The 21,334-nt window shown below is 36.7% G+C and overlaps 3 protein-coding genes across 3 annotated transcripts; 1 reads left to right on the forward strand and 2 right to left on the reverse strand.

Moving 5' to 3' along the window:
• Positions 1–1,253: 1,253 nt before the first annotated feature.
• On the forward strand, positions 1,254–6,154 carry LOC107812258 (kinase-interacting protein 1-like). The gene is made up of 2 exons (XM_016637314.2): positions 1,254–1,641; positions 3,228–6,154. The coding sequence occupies exons 1-2, from the start codon at positions 1,548–1,550 to the stop codon at positions 5,906–5,908; spliced, it is 2,775 nt and encodes a 924-aa protein (XP_016492800.1). The 5' UTR covers positions 1,254–1,547; the 3' UTR covers positions 5,909–6,154.
• A 59-nt stretch (positions 6,155–6,213) lies between these two features.
• Positions 6,214–9,065, reverse strand: LOC107812261 (nicotinamidase 1). The gene is made up of 5 exons (XM_016637317.2): positions 8,787–9,065; positions 7,512–7,695; positions 7,298–7,431; positions 6,992–7,174; positions 6,214–6,601 (listed from the first exon to the last, which is right to left on the reverse strand). The coding sequence occupies exons 1-5, from the start codon at positions 8,940–8,942 to the stop codon at positions 6,506–6,508; spliced, it is 753 nt and encodes a 250-aa protein (XP_016492803.1). The 5' UTR covers positions 8,943–9,065; the 3' UTR covers positions 6,214–6,505.
• Positions 9,066–11,561: 2,496 nt separating this feature from the next.
• Positions 11,562–16,711, reverse strand: LOC107812260 (protein ecdysoneless homolog). Its single transcript, XM_016637316.2, has 5 exons — positions 15,340–16,711; positions 14,128–14,448; positions 13,465–13,598; positions 12,608–12,774; positions 11,562–12,285 (listed from the first exon to the last, which is right to left on the reverse strand). The coding sequence occupies exons 1-5, from the start codon at positions 16,482–16,484 to the stop codon at positions 12,106–12,108; spliced, it is 1,947 nt and encodes a 648-aa protein (XP_016492802.1). The 5' UTR covers positions 16,485–16,711; the 3' UTR covers positions 11,562–12,105.
• Positions 16,712–21,334: the final 4,623 nt, after the last annotated feature.

Below are 21,334 nucleotides of genomic sequence, written 5' to 3' on the forward strand. Positions count from 1 at the left end.
GTTCATACGAATAATTTATTCGATGTAATTGTCATCATGAAATCATGGCCCTCGTTTTTAATGATTATTTTGATAAGCAAGAAGACCAATTCCACTTATTATTTTTTTCTCACACACAAAAGAAGAAGAAAGTCTTGAAATTAATTAAGGTGCGCGTAAACTGGTTCAGACATTATAATCTAACAAAATTAAGTTTCATTAGAATATAGTTTTAGCAACTCTAATGCAATAAAGTAAAATCCGAGTGACCATCCGTAAAATTGCCCCTACAAGGGGAAGGGCAAAGTTAGAGTGTCGGAAGCGGGTTTGGCTGAATCAGTAGCTCTGATTCGAATATTATATTTGTCTTAAAAAAACCTATTGAATATTTATAAATTACTAATTTAAAACTCAGTAACTTAAAACGATTAGATATCCGAACCCATAAACTTGAAATCCTGACTCGCCTGGTAATCTATCACAAAAGATATATTTCAGGACATTACTGCAAAATCTTTTTAAATATCTAGACCGAAAGTTAGTTAATGACAGGCCGAAAGCTGCTATTTGTACTACATGAAAACGCAGAAATATTCAAAAGTTAGTTAAAGAAGAAAACTTTAAGTCTTTTCCAATGTACACAAAGAAAAAAGAAACTTTAGGGCAAGAAGAAAGATATTTTCTTTCTTCTTTTGTTTATTGGTTTTCTAATTCTTTCTTCTGTATGAGAATGTGACAAGCTGTTGAAGAGGCCAGTGGATGCCACGTTCACAATAGTCTAATTTGTTAATTGGCTGTCAATAGCTTTGGCTTTGGTTTTGCCAAACAAAAAAATTAATAGCAACTTTGGTCCCTCGATTATTGGCAAATTATGATATAATCCTTGTAATATCTGGCTAAGCACATTGAATCTTCAATTGATTGAAGTGTTACACTTTTAATCCTTATGCTTGCGAGTAATCACAAGATTAATGAATTATCAGCCGTTACACTATTTAATTGCCCGTGTGTAATATTAAGTTTGTACTGTTACTCAATATTTGAGGGTAATGTAGTTCTAAAAATAGTCTAAATATAACATATTTTCTACACAAATGGACCAAATATACACATTTTTGTTAATTGAAGGTTAAATATGCCAAGTCAGATCTCACAAGGACCAAAATCTAAATTTAGCAATAATGTAGGGACTAAAAATGCTATGTCCCAAAAAAGAGAAAATTTGTGAAAAAAGCTAAATTATTAAGGATAGAGAAGGGTGCAACATTTATTTTGGTGCGTAAGGAGCTCTCAACCAATAAACACCATAATTAGACATTAAAGGCAAACAAGAGAAGAAAAAAAAGACATCATAGTTTGTTGTCCCTTTCAACTATGATTCCATTTCCTATGATTATTCAATAACTTTTCTTAAAACGAGAAAACTTCTCCTGTTTTGAAACTCTTTCTCTTTCCTAAAACATATATTCTTTGTTCTTGTGAGGAAAAGAAGAGGAAGAGTTTCATATTTGATTTGTGTTTTTTGATTGTTTTGAAGAAGTAGAAGAAAGATCAAGAATTGGTTCAAGATGTTACAGAGAGCAGCAACTAATGCTTATTCATGGTGGGCTGCTAGCCATATTAGGACTAAGCAATCTAAATGGCTTGAACAAAGCCTTCAAGGTATGTTTTTTTAACATCAAAAGTCAAATGGGGTTATGATTTCTAAAGGGCAGGCGGTGTACAAAGCATTCTGTATTTTTGCAAGTTACGGAAAGGGCCGCACCCCAAGGAGTGTGATGTAGGGTACCCTAATGCAAGTATAGTGACTTATTACACGACTCAAACCCGTGACCTATGGGTCACACTGAGACAACTTTACTGTTGCTCTAAGACTCCCTTTCGGGATTATGATATCTCTTTTTCTTTTTTTGATAACCGAGAAATCAGTTAATTACAACTTTGATACTTAGTGGATAATGGGTTCACCTCTCTACTTTACAGATGGGGTTTGGATTCTTGATGAAAATGTAGATTTTGGGTTGTTGAGGAGGAGGAAAAAAAGGAAAGAATAGGGAAAGAATGATAATATATTCAAATGTGAATGAGATCTGTTGTTGTTACATGTTAGATGAACAAAAGGGTGTGGTATAATGCATGCATCTGTAATGGAAATTTTGATCCTAAAATTTTGCTGGCAAATCTGCATTCTTTTTTGTCAAAAGCTTCAAGTTCTTTCATTTTCTTATTGTTTTACATTGTATTGCATTTCTCTCAATCTTTATTCAGTTTCAAAGTAATTACAAAATATTATCAAAGATTTTCTTGAAATATATGTACTGCACAATCTTATTCAGAACAAGATAGAAATACAGAGGATGTAATCAAGAATATGCCAAAAGGGAAGCCTTGGAGCAACGGGTCGAGTTGTTTCCGTGTGATCCATAGATCACGGGTTAGAGCGGTGAAATCAATCACTGATGCTTGCATCAGGGTAGACTGCCTACATCAAACCCCTTTGGGGTGCGGTCCTTGTTGAGGTTTTATTTTTTAAGATGAAATAGTCTTAAAATGAGGGTGAATGGGAAATGGAGTGAAAATGAAATTTTTGAGTAAAATTCTAGGTTTTACTCTCTTGACAATGAGACATTGTCCCATATTGGAAGAAGAAGAGATTTTTGGTGGGTATATATATAATTGCTCTTCTTGTAGCTCTTAAAGAGTTAAGAAGAAAGCAAGCCTCGCGCCGTCGTCGTCGTCGCTCGGCTCGGCTTCGCCTTTCTCTCAGCATTTCCATACGATTTTTTGAGTTTCTACTCCTTTGTTCTGCATTGTTTTAACTTCAAACAAAGCAACTGTAAGTGTGATTTGCTACCGAACTTTGTGTTCGCTGAAACACTGGGGTTTGAAGTACCGCTACACCAGTGTGTGATTCGTTCTATCCTGGGAGGAAATAATCCATTACCTTGGATACTAGGAGGGGATTAAATTCCTTAAGGAAACACTGTAAATTCAGTGGGCTCGAATTAATTACTGTTTCATTACGCTAACTTATATTTTGCAGAATTATTATTTATAAATACAGCAATATTGACGGGAATAACAGTCCTTCCCCCGACATTGCGTGAACGCGGGATGCTTTGTGCACCGGGGTGCCCTTTTTAACCAAGAATATGCCACTTTCTTTCTATGCACTCTTCTAGTGTAATTCTCAAAGTTGTTTAGTGTGGAAATCAAAAATTCTAATTGTAATACTTATGGTATTGCAGATATGGAAGAGAAGGTGGAAGATGTGATTAAGCTCATTGAAGAAGATGGAGATTCATTTGCAAAAAGAGCAGAAATGTATTACAAGAAAAGGCCAGAGCTAATAAACTTTGTCGAAGAATCTTATCGTGCCTATCGAGCATTGGCTGAACGATATGACAAGTTGTCAAAAGAGTTGCAGAGTGCTAACAACACCATTGCTACTCTTTTTCCAGAACAAATTCAACTAGCAATGGATGAAGAAGATGAATATGGTATCCCAAGAATGCCAAAGAATTTCCCTCAAACTCCAACAAGTGGTGCAAATATTCCAAAAGTTCCTCCAAAGGCACCTGTTAAAGATTTGAAAGGTCTGCTGAAAACAGGTACAAAGCAATTTCAAGGCAAGAAACCATCTAATAAAGCAAAAGATTCAAATAAAGATGCTCCAAAATCTGGTTTGACAAAAGATGAAGCGCTTGAAGAGATCGATAAGCTTCAGAGAGATATACTGTCTTTGCAAACTATGAAAGAGTTTGTTAAAAGCTCTTACCAAAGTGGGATTGCTAAGACTATGGAAATCGAAAACCAGATTGTGGAAAAGCATCACAAGATTTGCAGTTTGGAGGATGAATTTGGTGAGGCTCGGGTTATTGAGGATGATGAGGCTCGGACTTTAATGGCTGAAGCTGCACTGAAATCTTGTCAAGAAACATTGGCTCAGCTCCAGGAGAAACAAGAACAATCGACCAAAGAAGCAAGAGAGGAGTTCAAGAAGATTGAAGAAGCTCGTAAGAAACTGAAATCTTTCAGGCAAAAGTATTTGGGTGATCCAGTCGATGAAGCAAAACCTGATGAAAATGATGAATCAGCTGCTTTAGCTGCAGATGAATCACAAAGCTCAAGCCAAGAAGCAGTTGGCGAGCAAATAGAGTCATTGCATGGCAAGATCAACGAGCAATTTGACGCGAGCTCTATGTCATCTCTAACAGTGACACAATTGGCAGAGAAAATTGATGAGCTTGTGAATAAGGTGGTCAGCCTAGAAACAGCAGTTTCAGCTCAAACTGTTCTAATTGAAAGATTAAGAACAGAAGCTGGTGGACTCCACACACAAGTGCAGATTTTGGAAGATGATAAGGCAGCAGCTTTAACAGAGGATACACACAATCTGAATGTTAGAGTAACTGCAATAGAGGAAAAGTTGAAGGGAATTCAGGATCTAAACAAAGATGTCGAAAATCAAAACAATAGCCTTCAGACTCACTTTGCTGAAGCACGTTCTAGTCTTGGCCACTTATCTTTTAAATTGACTAGTGTGAAACCAGATGAAGAGGTTGATGAGAGCGACTCATCTCAAGATGAAGAGGAGGCTGTTGCTGATATCAGGTCACAAAAAGAGCCAGAAAAGAAAAAAGATCATGTTAGTGCAAGTGAAGTTGAGAAAGAACAAGGTCCTAGTACAGTAGTTAGCGATAAAGAAGTACAGGAAGATACTAAAACCACTACTAAACATGACAAACTTCTGGAGCCAACGCCAGCAGAAAAAGGTAAAGAGGAAGTCTCAGCTCAGTCTGGAAGTCGGGTTAATGATGAGACTAAACCACATGAAGACGAGGAGAAAGACGATGATCTTACATGGCAGCAAATGCTGTTGAGTGGTTTGGAGGATAAAGAGAAGATCCTCTTAACAGAATATACAACAATTCTCAGGAATTATAAGGAATTAAAGAGGAAGCTGATTGACATGGAGAAGAAAGAAAGGGACACTGAATTTGAAGTCACATTGCAAATAAGAGAGCTTAAAACTGCTATTGCAAAGAAGGATGAAGAGATAGAAAGTCTGCGTCTGAAGTTGAGCCTTGTGCAAGGAAATGCTTCTGAAAGTCCAAAGACGAAGGAAGAAAGACAGCAAGATAACAATCCTTCTGATGATCGAAGCTTGAAACCTGAGGACTCGAGGGAAGACAAGGATGAACATGATGTCAAGATCATTTTAATTGATCAACGTTCATCCCTCTCACCAGTAGAAGAAAAACTCCGGATGGGCATTGATGCATTACTAGACGAAAACTTGGATTTCTGGCTAAGATTTAGCTCAGCATTTCATCAGATTCAAAAGTTCAAGACCACAGTCCAAGATTTGCAGGGCGAAATATCAACACTCAGAGACAAGGAGGCGAAAGAGGGCAGCTCTAAAACAGACATGAAATCAGAAATCAGGCCCATATATAAACACCTAAGGGAGATTCAGAATGAGCTAACAGTGTGGTTAGAACAAAGCTTGTCCCTAAAAGATGAACTGAAACGTAGGTTCTCGTCTTTATGCAGCATTCAGGAGGAAATTACAAAAGCATTAAAGGAGGGAGTTGAAGAAGAAGAAATCAGATTCAGTAGCCATCAAGCTGCAAAATTCCAAGGTGAAGTTTTGAACATGAAACAAGAAAACAACAAGGTAAGAGAGGAACTGGAAGCTGGTGTAGAGCATGTAACTACACTTCAAGTAGATGTTGAGAAGACATTGAGAAAACTGGATCAAGAGTTTGATGTTGGTGGAAGTCAACCACAATTGACAAACTCAGCAAGTAGGTCAAGGATTCCTTTGCGAGCGTTCATCTTTGGAACCAAAGCAAAGAAGAGCAAGCGTTCGTTTTTTCATCATAATAGGAAATACCAGGTCCTGAAAGGTGGAGTACCTTTATAGATGTATTTATCTTGATCTTGTTTTCTTCTCCCTTTTCTCTTTTTTTGGTTTTTTCCCCTTGTTCTCATTCTTTTCCAGGTATTTTTACATTTATCTGGACAGACAAGGAATGTTGGTTATACATTTTTTTCTTTTTTTTTTTTTTTGCTCCAAGTGAGAAGATTTTGGGGATTGTATGTATTGCCTTGATGTGTAAGTTAGTGTAAACAGAGAATTTATATAACAGTACCATTCTTCATTTGCTGATACTACTTTTCAGTAGCCCTTCATAACAACACCAAATCTAGTCAATCTGTAAGCGCTTATTTAACAAGGTGTACTCTTATTCAGCTAGTAGTTGATATAATAAGCTGAAAATATTCTAGTCAAATTGGCATTGACAGTTAATCTAGGGAGAACTAATACAATATGGTGAATATAGTAGCTTCGGAACAAGAAAGTTTGGCTGCACATCTCACTGAACAACATAAAGTTGCCTATTGACAAATTTATCTTTCTATAGATTAAGGAAGCTAAGAAGTCTTTTGTAAAGTCGCAACAGCTGTAGCAGTTTCCTTCTGAACTCCGAAAATCTGGATCCAAGTTTCATGTTTAGAATTATGTCTCTCTTGCAGTTGTATCAATGGAGATCTCTGAAACTACTTTTGCTCCTCTTCCTTTGGCCATGTAAAGGCCTATATGATGCATCAATTCCTATCACAGCAAATGATGAGAAAAGTGAATCTGTCAATAGAAATTGCTCCATGAAAAAATATATATGTAAATCTTTGGTGGCTAAAATGCATGAAAGGGAAACAACTTATTGCAGTTCCTCTTAGGAAAAAAAAAATAATGTTAAAAAAAAGTCTTAAAATAACCTTGTATTGGGAAAGTGTAAATCTTATAGATAACTTGTGCAGAGCATTTCTGCAAAAGACACAGCGACAAACACCAAACAAAATCTGTGTATTCTCAATTTCTAATGCGGAGAATGCCCATCATCCGTCAAATATCACATTTATCTCCTTTGCGTCATTGTTCACTAATTTCTTAGGAATATCGTAGGATACACTAAAAATCAACAAAGGAGTATAGTTAGCTTACTTGTGGATGAGGTAAGGCTCCTTTTATGTTAGCAATCTGCAGTGGAAGATCAAAAGTAGCACAGCCACGGGAATATACAATCACATCTTCCAGGGGGGAGAGAAATCCACGGTTCCTTGCAGATAAGGCAGAACACACAAAATCAAGCACGCACATGTCCGTGCATATCCCTACAACCAATATCTAAACCAACAAATTCATACTCCCAACATTAGTGGCCAATCAGTGTTTGTTGCAACACCAAATTTACGGTAAAATGGAATTGAAACAGAATTTGATTAATTCATGAGATATGGTGATACTTACAGCTTTAATCTCATTAGCTTTCACCCAATCTACGAAGACATTAGATCCATCCTTCTCAATCGAACCAAGAAACCCATCAATGCAATCCTTGCATCGCAGTGTCACATTTGGTTCACTTTCCAACCATTGCAGAGCTGCATATGACAATAAATGGACCTTATTGAAAACACATCACTTTTAGACTGAAAGGAGAAAACATGAAGGGAAGACTAACCAGGAACCAACTTAGATTCATCTGTTCCAGCGATACAATGAGGAGGATGAGGTGGCTCAGGCACATCAGGATGATGAGAATCAAGAAGAGCATAAATAGGCCATTTCTTCTCACAAAACATTTTTGCAAGTTTAACCGACTCATCAACCATTGCTGAAATTTGTTTATCGGGTGCCACTGGAGCCTATAACAGAGCAAATGGCACAAAATCATAATCAATAACTAAAAAGAATAATCAGAGGAATAAGGATCACATCAATTTCTCAGTTCTTAGTCCAAATTGCGATTTACCAACTACAATCACCAAAATGATCAAAAAACAAACGTTGGAACCACATATGAATAGCAAGAGAGAGAAAGATATAGAGAAGAAACAAATCAAAGAAGATGAAAAAGATTGAGTGGGAGCTCCCTAGTAGAGCTCCTATATAAACCTTTAAGCTTTATCGATTATCACCCAAGATTCTCTTATCTGCGTATTCCGCACCCCAAGAAAGTATAGTAATTTAAGGAAAAAAAATAAGATGATTTTCCAAGCACCGTCTATCACTGAGTAAGAGATAATCCTATATAGAAATGACAGTAGACCAGATTAATTTCCAGCTCAATTAATCCAGAAATCTCGTAATAGGTTCATCTCTAACCAATTTCATCACGACATGTAAACCTGTCCAGTCTTTGAGCTAAAAAGTTCCTAGCTTTACATGAGCCATGCCTAACACGCATTTAAATAGGTGCAAACAAAACTTATGCATTAAAAAGAATCTACTTGTAGATGTTGTATGTCTAATATCCAGAAGCAACAACCCGTTACTTTCCCTAAAAAGAAAAAAGTCTCTCAACTTCCAGGAACAAATTATCAAACAACGGCTATGCATACTCTAAGTATAGTTCTCCCATAGTCCAATTTAAAATTCCATTCCCTGCTTTGATATATATATATATATATATATATATATATATTCAAACCCTATCTCTAACACCCTCATTTGTCCGAACCAGTTTTTGCTATTTATAGTGATTGTGTGTATCATAAATTGTAAATCAAAATCATGCATTTTTCTTGCTATGATTTTTAAAGTAGTTCTGTACTACCGTAAAATGTGCACTTTTTTTATTTTTTTTTAAAAAAAACTACTCTACATATACAATGAAAATTGATCCAAATAGAACAGGACAGATGGAATATACAGATCCTTCTCAATTTCACTTGTTTTTTTTGCTGTCCATTTCCTCATAAAGACAGAAAAGTATATGCATGTATACAAAAATTACCAAATTGCCAGCGCCGACAGTGCAGAAGCCATTAACGATGTCCACGAGTACGAGACCGGTGTTGACGTCGCCGGAGATAAACAGAGGCTCGTCTTCCTCCACCGGAATCTCATTTTTCAGTAAATCAATCGCCGCCTCTTTCGCCACCGTTCCCATCACTGTAAATAATAATAAAAAATTGCTTATTTTTGTATGATCAGTCTTCAAAGTCTTGTGAGTTGCTTTTGCTCCTTTGCTAGTAGTATTGATTGGTGGATGTGCTCAGTCAAAGTCATAATAAACTTTCTAAACAATAAAAGCAATTGATTTTTATTGATATATCTAAACAATATAGATATACTAGTATTCTTTCTAAAATTTGCTTATTTTTTAATTATTATCGGTCTTCAATGCTTATCTCAATTATTTGTGCTTGAAGAATTTCATCAATTATCTACAACAAAATTTAAACAAATGAGAAAGAAAATCATCCAACATAATTGTTTTCTGTTGGGATTTGAAGTAGACACTTGTATGTTTGGCCAAGCTTTTAAAATTAGCTTATTTTAAAATGTGCTTTTAAAAAAAATAAATTTGATGAGAAATAATTTGTATTTGGTTGATTAATTTGAAAAACACATTTGAATAGCAATTAATATTTGCCCAAACTTTTAAAAAATATTTTAAATATATTTTTCAAAAAAGTTCTTTTGGGAAGAAACAACTTGTTTGAGGAAAAGACCAAAACAATACATCTTCTTTGGCTTTAGAATCAAAGTCATACATATTCTTTCACATGGAGCATTAATAGTACATTTACTTCAACAAAGTGGTGCACCTTTAGTCATAACACTGAAAAAAGCCCAAAAACATACATTATCTTTGGCTTTAGACTCAAAGTCATACATATTCTTCCACATGGAGCACTAATAGTCCATTTACTTTAACAAAGTGGTGCACTTTTAGTTATAACACTAAACACATTTTATTTTTTAACAGAAATCTAAGATCTGACAAAATATTTGTTCCCTTTATTTTCTTTTTTACCGAAAGAAATAAAGATGACAGATTTATCTAGATAGCAAATAGTAAATATACATAGAATTTATTTACTATACGTAAAATATATATTTTACTAAAAAATGTTAAACACCGTTAATTTTTATTTGCAATAATTTTTATCTAGATAACCTCAAATGGTATCTGAATTTTTTATTATATACATAATATTTACTATACGTTGACATAAAATAAATATACGTAAAATCATTGCTGAGAATAAAATAAATTTTATTACTAAAATAAATATACGTAATATATATTTATTAGATTTTTTTATTTTATGGGAGTCAGCGTATAGTAAATATACATAAAATAAAAATAAATATTATGTTTACTATACGCTGACTCCCATAAAATAAAAAAATCTAATAAATATATATTACGTATATTATTTTAGTAATAAAATTTATTTTACTCTCAGCAATGATTTTACGTATATTTATTTTATGTCAACGTATAGTAAATATTATGTATATAATAAAAAATCTAGATACCATTTGAGGTTATCTAGATAAAAATCATTGCAAATAAAAATTAACGGTGTTTAACATTTCTTAGTAAAATGTATATTTTACGTATAGTAAATAGATAAATAGTAAATAAATTCTATGTATATTTACTATTTGCTATCTAGATAAATCTGTCATCTTTATTTCTTTCGGTAAACAAGAAAATAAAGGGAACATATATTTTGTCAGATCTTAGATTTCTGTTAAAAATTAAAATGTGTTTAGTGTTATGACTAAAAGTGCACCACTTTGTTAAAGTAAATGGACTATTAGTGCTCCATGTGGAAGAATATGTATGACTTTGAGTCTAAAGCCAAAGATAATGTATGTTTTTGCGCTTTTTTCAGTGTTATGACTAAAATGTATGACTTTGAATCTAAAGCCAAAGATCATGTATGGTTTTGGGCTTTTCCTCCAACTTGTTTTACTTCTCAAAAACTGCTTCCTTCTAATTCTACTTAAAAATATTTTTTTCTTCTTCTAAAAGCTTGACCACACCTTAACTTCGGGAAAAAAAATACTTTTGGTAAATAAAAATAAAATAAAATTGATTAACAACAACAATAAAGACCTTACCCCTACCCTGAGGTAGAGAGATTGTATCCGATAGAAACTCGGTTCCCTCCTCCAAAAACTCCCCACTTTATTTTTGAGGTAACTCGAACTCACACTTCATGATTGGAAGTGGAGGATTCTCACCAAACCCACTCTTGATGATCATATAGGCTATTAGTATTTGTTTCCTGCTCTTTTTAGTAGCATACTATTATTTAACTATTTCTAAGAAAATACAAAACCAAACGAGATCGAACAGCGTGTACAATTTGATCAATATAGTTAGAGGTTATAAATCTTTACTCTATTGGATGAAAAATTGCTGATAAAATAAAAGCATTACACTAGAGAAAAAACTAAAATGGAGTCAAATTCTTTTTTTTTTCTATTGACTTTGAACGAACGTAGTGTTTGTAAACATTTGTCATTAAAGATGAGAAAGGTTTAAAGAATGCTCAAAGAAAATCAGAGGTGCTACTTGTTATTAAACCAAAAAGAGTTCACATGCAAAGCTGCACTTTTAACATAGCTCAGAAGTTGATTAACGATGATCTGAAACAGAGTTATTTTAAACTAAATAAAGTTGTCATGCGCAAAATGATACACTAGATGAACAATTTGCAGATTGAATATTATACCAACTATAACAGTAGATAAACTAGTGCATAGCTTCATAATAACTCTGCTCTCGTTCTCAAATCAATTATCTACTTCTTTTCAAAAATCCCAAGTCTGACTTAAAAATAACTAGGGGAAAATGAAATAGATAGAATGAACACACCATACTCCCCCTTAAGGGGAGACCTCTCACAACTCCAAACTCATACAATTGCATCATAATCGCATCATATGCCTATTGGCCTCAAAAGGACCCTGGCATCTAATAATTCTAATATCCATCTCTCTCATGTGTATCTAATAATTCTAATATGTTTGTCATAAATATCGTCCCTTGCCACAAAAGTTCTCGATTCATATTGGAACATATACTGATGCAGAGAACAATTGACACAATAGATAATCTTCCGTTTCAAGAAGGTGGCTCCTGGAGTTGTGTTGCTTTCGCTTGTCATTTATGAGAATATGCCCGAGTACACTAGAATGTGGTCGATCTCTAACTTCAGCTTAGCCTGCAGGAGTAATCCATGGCAATCATAAAGAAAAACAGATTATAGAAAGGAAGTAGAGAAATAAGCTGCAGACACAAAATATGCTTATTTCCCTTTGCTAGCATCCGGTGGTAGCTGTAAACCCATGAGTCCAAGCAAGTTAGAAGCAGGTCCAGGAAGTCCTTCTTGAGAAGAAAATGAATCGAGGAAATTCTTTACAAGATTGAAATCCACATCTACTGGAGTGAACTCCTCTTCCATGCTTTCTGTAGCATTAGATGTTCCCTGCTTCATATATTTGTCCAATGAGTAATCTTAACAATATTATTTGTAACTAGAAATGCAATGTACAATGACAATTTTCACTTTTTCTGTCTTCTGTCTCTGATTTACAGAATAGGGGGTATATGTCCTGAGCAACAAGCTAAATGACTTTACGAGAACCCATTATCTACCAAATAAAACACTTTTGTCAATGCTAAAACGATTTTGGGGCACAGAAATGAACTGTAAATTTAACATAGCAGGAAAATTGCTACCAGCTGAAACTTGATCTCCAGGCAAGATCAGAAAATAAATATAGATTTAATTGGAAGTGTGGACTAACCTCATCTTTCTTAACGGATTGTTCATGTGCACGGACAAATGTATTACTCAGTGTGCTGCCTTTAAGTTCCTCATTCAGAGCATCAGAATATGAATGCATGAAAGCGGCACCTTCCTCATCATCATCATCAGATGGCTCGGCCATATCATTCTCATCTTCAGATTCATCTGCATGTCCAAGAAATGTCATTTTTTCTTCTTCTATTGCATTTTTTTCTGCTTGGGGTAGGGGTGGGGTTTTTTTTTGGGGGGGGGGGGGGGTTGAGAACATGTAGAAGATGTTTTCATTTTGAGCATATCCCTCACCCCCAATCCTCTAGTATTTCTGGAAGGAGTTTGGGATTGTAAACTTGGTGAAAAATGAAGTTCAAAAGATGAACTTGCACCAATACTATGTTAAGTTCCTCCCCAGGAAGAGGGAGGGAGGACAAGGGAGAGAAACTACCTGGTTGACTTCCCTATATAAACGTGATTTTTTGTCCACATTCGGACATATTAGAATTGGACGGGTAAAAGTTGTCATGGAGGGTCAGCTCCACTATCACTTCACCTCATACCGAAACAGAAAAATGATCCGGCGCCCTACCACCTTACCTCAACCATACCCAGCCTAAGGGGGACCAAGTCTCACATCCCTCTGCCCTCTCCCACCTCCCCTCACAAAAAAAAACAATGGTAGGAAAAATTGAAAGAAAAAGCTGAGAGATATCCCATCTAAAACTAGGCAATTTTCGTTGGTACAGACCTACCAATATTATAAATAAGTGAAAAATTCCAATCTGCATATATAATTAATAAATAACATTTGGCTATTGTTACTAAAAAGATCGACTTAAAGAAATAAAAAATGTGACTCACCAAACTCCATATCTGATGATGATTCTTCTTCTATATCAGCATCACTGCCAGTGTCTCCAGAGCCCTGACGCCTCACAAATGATTCCATGTCTTTCATAAAGCGATCCACATCAAAGTCCACTTCCTTTACGTTCCTATAGGAGATAGAGAACAAGCCAAAATAAGTTACAGGAGGATGGGCGCGTGCCCTTCTTTATTTACCAGTTTGACTCACTACACCCTTATTTTCAAGGAGATGCTGCTCCAAAAGAATATAGATATGATATGTTTAACCAAACTAGCCCTCCTTTGACTTTATATATATTGCAAGGAACTTAATTTTATGACCAAATTTATGACGCAATCTCTTGCTTCATAACTATCTGATCTATTTTACCCTTGCACCCCAGAATACGTACAAAGACAATCACGATAATCAGCAAGTCAGTTAATCCAAATTTATGACACAATCTCTTGCTTCATAACTATCTGATCTATTTTACCCTTGCACCCCAGAATACGTACAAAGACAATCACGATAATCAGCAAGTCAGTTAATCCAAATAGCACAAACCCGATAAATATAAGTTGTTTCAATCTAACCTCTCGTCAGTAAAATAACACAAAAGAAACCAAGTATATGCCAATCCACGTGTTGAAATGAGAAGAGTGAAGGACAAAAACCTGTCTTCTGGAACCTCTGCACCTTCATAGCTGGCCACTTTCGTGACAAATGCTTGCATAGACTTTGATATATCTTTAAGATCAAAATTATCAGAGCCATTGCTGGGCCCATCCTGCTCTTTTGATTTCTGTTTCCTTTTTGAATTGTACAGTTCCATCTCCTTTTGCCTCTCTTGAAGAGAGGCATTTAGCTCATCCTCCCCATCATAAAGCCATGAATCATCATCAGAGGGTGGCAGCTCCTGATCCTTAAAGTCATCAGCAGACTCGGGAAGCGCAAGGATCTCATCTATTCTTCGCACTGGAGCACTTAGCATATCACTGCTTTTTCCAGAAGTTGGTTAGTAATAGGCTAAGGAATACGTAAATGACCCACAAGTGCATCTCAGACAAGATTAGTATAAACAGTATTATCAGCATATCAAGCAATAAGTGGAGAAAATGGTGAATCAAGCCAAGAGAAAAAAGTACCATTACAGTAAACAATATGACCGTGTCCCTTACATTACCATTTTCAAGCTTTCCTTTCAGTAAGGCAGGACGTAAGTATTCAAAGACTAACAACTTCTCTCGGAGATTCAAAATCCAGTTCCAAGTTTTCTTTATTAAATAAATAAGGCAAAAGGTTTCAAAATCCAGTATCATTTCTGTATACACAAATTCTGCTTCAAATTTTCCTTTTGACATCTAGGACACGTAGGAAAGTATACAACAATTTGAACTCATTACTGAAAATCCATAACAATTGATAGGCCTATAAACAAGAAACAAAGCTAAACAGACGCACCCAGGAGATATTTAGCCTAGGATTCGTGAAGTTGCAAATGGTACCAGACAGACCCTGATCAGGCAATGCCCATTTCATTACCCAGTATGCAGAAATTTTATCATGATAATATAAACACGATGGCATAATTTAATTTTACCCAAATTTGCAGATATTCTTAGTGGTGCAACCCACATTTTTGTTTGTTATTTCACAATAATATCATTCAAGAAACCATTGCATACATCATCCCCCCTTGGCAGTTGGCAGGGAAGTAAACTAGACATATATACACCAAATGCCAAATATAACTCGAACTTGTCCTACCCAAGAAACCAATTGTACCAAAGCTTATGAAACAAACTCTAGTAGGTCTTTAAACATGCATATTCTATAATTTCATTAAAAAAATCAAGCTTTTACACAAACTGACAAACAACAGTTACCTTTCTCGTGCATGCAGTAAACTATTCTTGTAATACTCCTCAGCATTCTGCATCAATCTTTTATACTCCTTTGATCCCGGCAACAACCCTTCAAAATACCCACTCCTTTCGAGACTCTGTCTAAATGCATCCCAAGTACTCCCTTTTCCCTCCATGCCCTGTGTCTTTCTCAACTGATAAATCATCTCAAATCCACAAGCAATCTTCATCCCTAGCTCAGCTTCCAAATAAGCACCTAAATCACTCTTAGGTGGCAATGGTGGATAGCGTTTTGGCGCCTGAAACGTCTGCTGCACCAACTGTGCATACATTGCCCTGGACATCCTAACCATCACCTGCACCAGCTCTTCTCCACTCCCTTTCTCCAAAAACTTCTCCGTCTTCGCTGCAAACTTCATAGTATCTATATCCCTATCGTAAAACCCTTCAACAGCAATCGAAATCAAACAAGGCTCGTGCTTTAACACCTTTGCCACTGACACCGGAACCGTAACCCTAACCCGATGCACATTCTTCTCCGCTCTATTAGGATACTCCTTTAACCTATTCTCTAACTGACGCTGCACTCCCTCGGGTGCTCTAGTTTGAAGAGAACTGATATTATTGCTTAATAAAACTAGCGCCTCACGAAGTTCCGGGGTAGAGGGTATTAGAGAATTAGAGATAATATGGAGAAACCCACCTCGAATGAAAATCCGATTCGTCGCTGTGTCCGGGTTAACCCAACGGGGGAGATGAAATGCGGTTTCAATTAACAAAAACTCGCCGTCACTGTCCCAAACACGAATAGAGACATCAGGAAAGTGTTTTGAGGTTTCGAATAGCAGGAATACGACGAACCATTCATCTTCGAGGTTGTCGCCGTAACGGAGCTTGCCGGAAAGATGGGGAGGGGTGGCGGTGGCGGAAAGTGAGAGTTTTAAGGGTTCGTGCTGCCATATGTAGCTGGAAGTGTAACGGGATAGGGTTTGGAGTATTTGGAGGTGAAGGGATTGGAGCTGAGAAGTGATGGTGGTGGGTGGAGAAGTTGGGTTTAAGGAGAAATCTGGGTATATGGAGAAGTACACGGTGTCGTCCGGCGGACCGGAATTTTTCTGGGAGAAGATGTTAGAGGAAGTGGCGGTGGAAGGGTGGTGCTCCGCCATGGTTCGCCGGTGAGGTTCTGGAACTTAGAAGAACTACTGAGAGTGACAGCTCGAGAAAGGCGGTTTTACATCCCGCCTTTTATGGGTTTGGGTTTCATCTGTTCGGGTCGGGGAGGAAATGGGCTGGTTCGAGCACTTTAGGACCAATACGCTACGGGCGATTTGCACAAATAGGATCCTTTAATGCCACCGTTTAAATTTTAACCCTGATATAAAAAAAAAGTATTACAAAAATAGTCCCCACACCAGAATTTTAAAGCACAATGCCCGACTTTTGAAATACGCTCTCAGAATTTTAAAGTATGCCGCTAAAATTTGAAGCACACTGCTAGAATTTTAAAGGATGCTCCCAGAATTTCACAACATACTGTCTGAATTCCTGGTGTTTCAAAATTCCGGCGCGAGACTATTTTTTTAAATTTTTCCTTAATAGGGTTAAAATATAAATAATGGTTCTGAAAAGGTCAATCCAGCGCAATTTCTTGATTTGGACAATCAACCAAGGTCCTTGTTTGCCCAAAGCAAAAGTTCTTTCTATATCTGATACAATAAGACACGATGTTTAAGAAGATTAATACACTTTATGCATCAAAAATACATTTTTCTGCTCGATGAACACTATATTGAGTTGTTTTTTAATTATTTTTTACCTTCACGTGAATTTGTCACAACCCAAAATCTAACTAGTCGTGATGGCATCTAACTCAACCTGCTAGGTAAGCCAGTTAACCACTAATCAATTCCAATAACAATTAATAAAGTAATTAAGTAAAGAAACTATCTGAATCTGAATCTGATACATTCATAAAAAACTGGTAGTACAAATCATGAGTTTCTAAGAATATAGTTTACAAAACGGAAATGAAATAAATACATAGTCTGTTTGAATAGTACATAAACAAAGTTTTACAGATCTAAAGCTACCACCAACAAGAGGCAGCTACAACCGGGATACATGTACATCTTCAATCCAGCTCTCATCGAACACAACAACATCAGCAGCCAACATCTGCACGCAAGGTGCAGAAGTATAGTTTAAGTACAACCGACCCGATGTACTCAATAAGTAACAAAACCTAACCTTAGGTTGAAAGTAGTGACGAGCTAACAAAAAGGTCAGGTACAACACCAATATTCTACCACATTTCATAACAGTATAGTACAATAACAAAAGAGTATCTCAAAAATAAAATGCTCAGTTCGTTCACAATTCCAAAAAATAATAGGCATTTCTTTTCAAGCATCTCAGTGAAAATCCAAATCTTTTACCGAAAAAAGTCAAAGTACGAGTAAGTTTGAAAACTGTGATTTTTGTTTTCCAAAACTCCTTTCAACAAATAGTAAGATGTTTCATTTTCAGATAGCATGAGGAAAGTACTTCTCTATGCCTACATGTCAAGATACAGGTAAAATCATAAATGTCCCCAAAATCGGGTAGCAGAAGGAAATGCATCTCTATGCATGTATCTCAAATACGCATGTCAAATGCAATGCATCTCAATGATGAGCTCATGTACTCACACTCTCAGAGTACTCAATCTCACTGTCTCGCATTCTCTCTCACTATGCTCAATGCTCAACACACTCAATCACTCACTGTTGTACCATAGCTGTTGCGGCGTGTAGCCCGATCCATATATGACCATAAGGTCCGTTACATATTCTAAATAGGTACCTGCGTTCACTGGGGGTGTACAGACTCCGGAAGGGCTCCTTCAGCCCAAGCGCTATATTGCTGCGGCGTGCAGCCCGATCCAATATTGTTGAGGCATGCAACCCGATCTAATATTGTTGCGCTCGAAGGCTCGTTGCGGCGTGCAACCCGATCCATATAAAATATAATCAATATAATATGCTGCGGCATGCAGCCCGATCCCAAAATGTCACTCTCACTCAGGACCTCGGCCTAACTCAGTCATCAATCTCTCTAGTCTCACTCACTGGCTCACAATGTCATGAAACTAGCCCGATAATAATGATATGATGTATCAATAAATAATACCTGAGACTGAGATAAGGTATGAATGCATGGATATGACTGAGTATGAAATATCAATGAAATCAGTGAGATGACATTAAGAAATGACCACTATGGGTCCAAACAGTATTGGCATAATGCCTAAACATGATATCTAGCATGATTGACAACTTAACTACTTTATCACATGGTGAAAACACGGATATCAACAAAGTAGGACCACTATACAGTGCCATGGGAACAACAGAGTCTCAATTCACATGGTGCACGCCCACGCGCCCATCACCTAGCATGTGCGTCACTTCAATATCAATCACATAACACGTATTTCGGGGTTTCATACCCTCAACACTAAGATTAGAAGAGTTACTTACCTCGAACAAACCAATTCCAACACCGAGCAAGCCAAGAGATGCTCCAAAATACTACCCTGCGCGTTCTGACCTCTGAACGGCTAAAAAACTAACAAAAAACAACTCAAATACATCAAACAATGCTAAAGGAACCAATCCCGATCGAAAAGATCAAATCTTGAATAAAAAATCCAAAATCGGCCAAAAGCCCAACCCGGGCCCGCACCTCGGAACCCAAAAAATTTACAAAATTCAACAACCCATTCAATTATGAGTCCAACCATACTAGTTTCACTCAATTCCGACCCCAATTCCATGTTCAAATCTCAAAAAATTTATATTATGAAACTTTAGGCCAAAACCCCAAATTTTCTCTATAAAATTAACAATCTAATTACCAAAAACGAAGGTAGATTCATGAAATATACCCCAAAATGAGTAGAGAATACTTACCCCAATTCATATGGTAAAAATTGCCTCAAGAATTGCCTCAATCCGAGCTCCATAACTCCAAAAATGAAGAAAGAACCAAAGCCCTCGATAATATAGCTTCTGCCCCAGCGATTCCGCATTTGCGGACAATTCGTCGCATCTGCAACCACCGCTTTTGCGGTAAAAACTTCGCTTCTGCGAAAATAGCCTTGCCCAGCAAACCCCGCACCTGCAGAATAATTTCCACTTCTGCGCACTCGCAGGTGCGACTCCTCCTCCGCATCTGCGATGACCTCCAGCCAAGCTTGCTACGCTTCTGCGGCCAATTGTCTGCATCTGCGAACTCGGATCTGCGCCCATTCTTCCGCAAATGTGGAAACACCAGAACCAGAAATCTTAGCAAAAATCCAAAATGCAATGAAATGATCCGAACCTCGTCCGAAACTCACCCGAGCCTCTCGGGACCCCGTCCAAATATACCAATAAGTTCCATAACACAATACAGACCTACTCGAGGCCTCAAAATACACATAACAATATCAAAACGACGAATCTCACCTCAAATCGAAATCTATGAACCTTTAACATTGAAATTCAATAACTCGTGCTGAAACATAGCAAATGAATCCGGAATGACTTCAAATTTTGCTCACAAGTCCCAAATAACATAACGAAGCTATTCCAATTCCTGGAATCACAATTCGAATCCGATATCAAAAAGTCCACTCCTGTCAAACTTTTTAAAATTTCAACTTTCGCCATTTGGAGCCAAATTCAACTACGGACTTCCGAATCACAATCCGGGCGCGCTCCTAAGTCCAAAATCACCCAACGGAGCTAATGAAATAATCAAAACTCCGTTCCGGGGTTCAAATTCACAAAAAGTCAAACTTGGTCGACTCTTTCAAATTTAAAGTTTATAGGTAAGAATCATTCTTTCAAATCAATTCCGAATAACCTGAAAACCAAAACCGACAATTCACATAAGTCATATTACATCATACGGAGCTACTCATGCCCTCAAATAAATGAGCGAAGTGTAAATACTCAAAACGACTTATCGGGTGATTACAGAATTATTTGGAAAGCATATGAAATTGTATAAATAACAGAGTATTGATATTTGAATATATGTATTATTGTAAAATGTATCAAAATAAAATGCAAGTTAGTTGAAAACAGAGGAATTGTAAAATTATATTATCGTACAAAATACTTTAAAATACTCATATTATAATTTTAAAAAAATTGAAGGAGTCATCGGTAAATAGTGAGACCATATTTTATCAAGTTTCCATTATCAGTAAATATAAATATCAGATTTTATCAAGTTTCCATACTATTTTCCTGATGCCTCGCCGGGCTCAAAACAACCGATAGGGGAATGACATCTTCAGCCATACAAAGCCTTAAATGGAGCCATCTCAATACTAGACTGATAACTATTCTTATATGCAAACTCGACCAATGGCAAGAATCGATTCCACTACCCTTCGAAGTCAATCACACATGCCCCAAGCATATCCTCTATAATTTGAACTATCCGCTCCGACCGCCCGTCAGTTTGTGGATGAAAGGCACTGCTGAGCTCTATCCGGGTACCCAACTCACCCTGTACCGTTCTCCAGAAATATAAAGTGAACTAAGTGCCTCGACCGGAAATAATGGAAATAGGCACGCCATGCAACCTAATGATCTCTTGCATGTAAATTAGAGCTAACCTCCGAAGTATATATAGTCATCACCGGAATAAAGTGCACAGACTTGGTAAGTCTATCGACAATGACATCAAATTTCCTCAACATACGCGGCAAACCAACCACAAAATCATAGTGATGCGCTCCCATTTCTACTTTGGTATAACCATCTGCTGAAGTAAAACATCCAGCTTCTGGTGCTCATACTTAACCTGCTGGCAATTCAGATACCTCGATACATACCCAACTATGTCCTTTTTTATTCGCCGCCACCAGTAATGTTGCCTCATGTCACGAACATCTTCATGACATCTGAATAGAATAACGTGAAATATGATTCTCCTCTGGAATCAACTCTCTCAAGCAATCAACATTAGGAATACATAAGCG

Source organism: Nicotiana tabacum, chromosome 13, assembly GCF_000715075.1.
Source record: "Nicotiana tabacum cultivar K326 chromosome 13, ASM71507v2, whole genome shotgun sequence".
NCBI classification, from domain to species: domain Eukaryota; kingdom Viridiplantae; phylum Streptophyta; class Magnoliopsida; order Solanales; family Solanaceae; genus Nicotiana; species Nicotiana tabacum.

Excerpts from the sequence above, each read along its gene's own strand:
- LOC107812260 (XM_016637316.2), bottom strand. The coding sequence starts at position 16,484 with ATGGCGGAGCACCACCCTTCCACCGCCACTTCCTCTAACATCTTCTCC. Across the intron at positions 13,599-14,127 it reads GCAGAGGTTCCAGAAGACAG|GAACGTAAAGGAAGTGGACT; the intron begins GTTTTTGTCCTT and ends TATCTCCTATAG. Across the intron at positions 12,775-13,464 it reads ATCATCAGATATGGAGTTTG|ATGAATCTGAAGATGAGAAT; the intron begins GTGAGTCACATT and ends TTGGACATGCAG.
- LOC107812258 (XM_016637314.2), top strand. The coding sequence starts at position 1,548 with ATGTTACAGAGAGCAGCAACTAATGCTTATTCATGGTGGGCTGCTAGC. Across the intron at positions 1,642-3,227 it reads GCTTGAACAAAGCCTTCAAG|ATATGGAAGAGAAGGTGGAA; the intron begins GTATGTTTTTTT and ends ATGGTATTGCAG.
- LOC107812261 (XM_016637317.2), bottom strand. The coding sequence starts at position 8,942 with ATGGGAACGGTGGCGAAAGAGGCGGCGATTGATTTACTGAAAAATGAG. Across the intron at positions 7,432-7,511 it reads TGAATCTAAGTTGGTTCCTG|CTCTGCAATGGTTGGAAAGT; the intron begins GTTAGTCTTCCC and ends TGTCATATGCAG. Across the intron at positions 6,602-6,991 it reads GAGCCTTACCTCATCCACAA|GAATTGATGCATCATATAGG; the intron begins GTAAGCTAACTA and ends TTGCTGTGATAG.